Source organism: Mizuhopecten yessoensis, unplaced genomic scaffold (genome assembly GCF_002113885.1).
Source record: "Mizuhopecten yessoensis strain PY_sf001 unplaced genomic scaffold, ASM211388v2 scaffold357, whole genome shotgun sequence".
Lineage (NCBI taxonomy): Eukaryota > Metazoa > Mollusca > Bivalvia > Pectinida > Pectinidae > Mizuhopecten > Mizuhopecten yessoensis.
The window spans coordinates 192,484-197,117 of NW_018403506.1; the positions used below are offsets into that span (position 1 = coordinate 192,484).

The 4,634-nt window shown below is 37.8% G+C and overlaps 1 protein-coding gene across 1 annotated transcript in view; it reads left to right on the forward strand.

The window, feature by feature from the left end:
- LOC110446525 overlaps nt 1-4,341 on the forward strand; it is a 36,568-nt gene extending 32,227 nt beyond the window's left edge. The window contains exons 7-8 of the mRNA XM_021491721.1: nt 893-1,153; nt 3,824-4,341. Of these exons, the coding sequence (XP_021347396.1) occupies nt 893-1,153; nt 3,824-4,035 (473 nt within the window). The 3' untranslated portion in view covers nt 4,036-4,341. The remainder of the gene's footprint in view (nt 1-892; nt 1,154-3,823) is intronic.
- The last annotated feature ends 293 nt before the right edge of the window (nt 4,342-4,634 follow it).

Consider the following 4,634-nt stretch of genomic DNA (forward strand, 5'->3'; position numbering starts at 1 on the left):
AAATTTAAGTCTAGCTGAAAGTGGTAAATATTGACGGATGCGTCGAAGTAAACCCAAACCACTGTTAATCTTTGAAACAACAGATGCTATGTGATCTAACCAAGATAAACTGTTGTCAATTTTTACACCAAGGAGTTTTTCACTCTTTACTTGTTCAATACATTCCTGATCTAATATTAGGCTTAGAGCATCATCTATTCTGTTAAGTTTCTGTTTTGTGGCAATAACCATACATTTCGTTTTATTCCTATTTAGAATCATTTTATTCTCATTACACCAGTCTTGGACTTTAATCAGATCAGCTTGTAACTCATCCTGTACAATAGAAATAGAACTTCCAGATGCACTCAGAGTCGAATCATCAGCATACATATCTGTACCTGATTTTAGCCCAAGAGGTAAATCATTGATAAAAAAAAAAAAAGGTGCCTTTCCCGAGGGTAAAATAAACAAATAGTTACACCCAGGGTTGGAGACCTATATGCAAACATGAATAAAACGATTTTTTTGGCCGAGTAAAGTTTTTATTTAGCACTACTTAGATATTCATAACTTATGTCGAAAGTCTTAAACGGAAATTAAAGTCTTCAATATCTTAAAAACACTTTGATCAAAAATGCTGAATAAAGAACATGAAACAAAAAAATACCAAAAAACAAACTTTCTAAGAAATTTTGATGTTTGAAATAGCAGTTTGATTTTCCGTCTCAAATGCATTTTGAGAAACACATTTCATAGAACCTGTGATTTCAGAACACGTATTTTTCAAATTAAGTATCTTTGAGAATTGTTAGAAACATATTTAAATACCTCACTTACAAGTACTTATCAAGACATAATGTTTACTCCATTTTTTTTAATATTTTTTTTAATGATGTCCTTTTAAACACAGGTCCGATCGGCAATTTGGCAGCCGGAAAGACAGCAATTCAAACCTCTTATCTTGGTTTGGACGAGACGTTTCACGCGAATCGTGCTGTCGACTCACGTCGCTACCCAAAGCAAGATGAATTGGATCTTAATCTTATATCCTGTTCTCATACGGCCGACACAGGCGAGTCTGATGAAGATAACACCCCATACTGGCAGGTTGACCTAGGATCACGACATTTAGTGACGTCTGTCTCGTTTTTGAGCAGGATCGAATGCTGTGGTGGGTATATTTTAAGACACGTTGTCTTATAAACAAGCGCGGAAAAAAGAAATGCGTTTTATTTTTATTAAAGATAACATTTTTCAGAAGTGAAAATGTTATCACACCTTTCCTAATAGCGTAAAGGGAGGTCAAACGGACAGAAGGTTTACGAAAAATAGTTAACCAGTGATGAAAACTCGTCTTCGTTGCTACACGAGGCTCTCACGATCAGTGTTTGAACGGATAAAAACCATAATGACCGAACAATTACTGGACAAGCATAGAACAATGACCAGGCATTGTGACGGACAACACCGTACGCGTAACAGACAAGAACCGGGTAAAACGATAGCGGGACGCATTATAAACTGACAAAACGTTCCTTGAACGTCTTTCCGCAGGTCATGTGGCAGAAAATGACATGCAAGAGAGTTTAATTAAGGGAAGCCACGTTTATTAACCTGTTTATGAATAAGACACGCCTTCAATAAGTAAAGCGATAAACGCTTAGCGCAAGTGCACGGCACCGCTTCAAACGACACTGACGTCGCCGTTGAGTACATGTAGGTTGGAGTCCTACTAAAGGGCACCGTAGCCTCAAACCAATATCTTGCAAATAATTTCTTACTATGCTCGGACACAGTCTTTGTTTATTGTTGGCATGGTCCGGTAACCTTCCCGTATGTCATAAACGCATAAATGACAAGGAAACAATTGATTGATTCACACCAAATTGTAATTGTTTAGCAACGCGATGTACAAATTTAGCAACATTTCGTCTGTCAACTGCGGAGGTTTTGGCTAAAATGTAATTATATTGTTGTGTACTGATCACCAGTAAGATTACACTCACTGGCTCAGAAGCTAGTTTTTTTTTCTCCTTTTAATTTTTCGGAAAAACATACGACAAGGTTCCGTGATTAAGCCTACCCAATCAGCCAGTACTACTATAAGCATACTACCAATAAATAGGACCGAAAAGTTTTAGCCTTTCTTTTTTTCTTCTAGCATGTGTATATAATCATAAATCAAAACGAAAAGGGGCTAAATGTTTTTTCAAAGATTTCCATTTTTTGGGTGAATTTACTTTGTCGTACTATCAGGAGTTATACCCCTGGCAAGTTCAGCTTTATATCAACAGAAGGAAGACTAGACTATCAATACATATAAACAAATATAAATTCTAAAACTTGATTTCACATGTGAACAAAATCTTGCATGCATCTGCAGTTATAAACTGCCGAATACAGCCGATGTTCCTGATCTGGTAGTAACAGGATTCGTTTACTTGTTTTTCCATGTTCAGTGAACTATCAAAGTATACCCCTAGGTTTTAAACAGTTGGAACAGTCTCAATAGTTCTGGCACCGACCTTGAGCTTGAGAGCCATTGTTTGCTGACACTTTGGGGAAAAGACGATTAGTTCCATCTTTTCCTGATTAAGCTTAAGCATGTTGGCGTTCATCCAGACACTGATATCTGTCAGACAAGCTTCCAGACTTTCTGAGACTGTAGAAGAATGTCTTGTGGTTTGCTGAACATGTAAATCTGTGTGTCATCGGCATAGCAATGATAGCGAAGGCTATGGCGACGACAAATCTCCCCAATCGGTTTGAAGTACATACAATATTTTAGTGGACCTGACACCGACCCTTGAGGAACCCCGAAATCTAGTACTTTTTCATGTGAGGTGGAAGATCCGATGGCAACACACTGTCGCCGTTCACTCAGATAAGACTGTATCCAGCATAATGCGGTATCAGTCACTCCATAAGAGTATTCCAGACGTTTATAAAGTATGCCATGGCCGATGACGTCAAATGCAGCTGACAAGTCCAGCATTACAAGCACCGCTCGGCACTTGTTATCTAATGCAGAAGCTATATCATTATGTACACGTAGGAGGGCCGTTTCAGTAGAGTGTCCCATGCGGTAGGCCGATTGCAAGTTGTCATGGAAACTGTTTGCATGGAGATGAACCTCTAAACGCCGGGACACAACCTTCTCCAAGATCTTAGGTCATGCTGATGTTGAGCTTTGCCAATGGTTCCCCATCAAATGCAATGCCAGCAGTCATAATAGAGATGTCAATGTCAGCAGAGGAGTTCAGTTCGGCAATATTTTTCCTGATTGAGCTGATTTTATTCAGAAAGTAATCACTGAACTTGCTTGCTAAGTCTTTTTCAGAAGTACAGCTTGGTAGGATAATTCCACCTTTCTGTCCCATTAGGTTTTTGGTGAGTCTAAAAAGCTGTCTATTATCCTTACCGCATTCTTCGATTCTGACCGAATAATAAGCCTTCTTGACTGAAAGAGTAGTGAGCCAACTAGCCGACATTGCTCCCAATAAATCTGTTGGTGAACGGTAAATTTGGTTCGTCGCCACTGTCTTTCTGCTTTTCTACGGGATACAGACAACAATAAATGCTGTGCGAAAATAAAACGGTCAAAACAGACCTCGTTCGCATAATTTCGCTAGTTGTACATGGACAATTCATATAAAAAAAAATGATGTGTGTTTTTTTTTTTTTAGAGTTTCCGTTGAGTATTTATTGAATAATGTTGAAATAAGGAGTCTCACACACAAATTGAATAGACATTAATCACCATGTGTTAACATTGTCTCTTAAATCTGGCTCAAAACAGCATTAGGGTTTAATTGCTCTCTCTCTTTCTTGTTATTACCAGGTGACCGTAACCAGCGCCTGAACATCACTGTAGCAGAAACAGCCACCGGACCCCGAGGTTTGTGTATGTATTACCCAGGACCCGCCTTCGTCGGACAAATGAAAACGTTCTTCTGCGAGAAACCAGTGTTTGGTCAGTTTTTAAGAATCTCGCGAGATCGTGTCAACTTGAACACTTGCGAGATCGAAGTGTATGGTTACCCGCTAAACTAACAATTTGCAATGTATTCCATTGTATTTTGATGTTAAGGTATTGGAAGGTTTATGGCATAGAAGTGAATATGTTTATATTATACAGTTAGTGAGATTTTAGCACCGAAATCGCAGATCAATATTACTTTTCATTTTGAAGAACATAAGATCGCATTCACTTGCTGAACATCAGATCATTGATATTTTATTTTATGACTTTTCATAAGAACATAATTTTTCATATAGCGGATGCAATTTTTGTTGAATCGGAAGGTAAATAATGAATGTATCATCTCCCTTGTTAGAATTTTTGAAAATCTTCAGCTAAGGATGTGCTATTGATCAGTTATTTATTGTTGTTGAGGTGAATATGTGGTTATATGATCCCAAGACAGTGATATTGACCGAGACGAAAGAAAAGTATTTAATTGTTTTATTATATGCTGTATACTGTTTTCATCATTTAAAAAAGATGGAACGTATGCAAAGTGTACAGAGGAAAATAGTGCATTTGGCAGAAAGCATTGTGACGACACAATTAAAATGACGTCATAAAATGAATATTCCGTCATATCAAGTGGGAACAAAACGCGAACTTTTGTCATCAATATCAAATCACC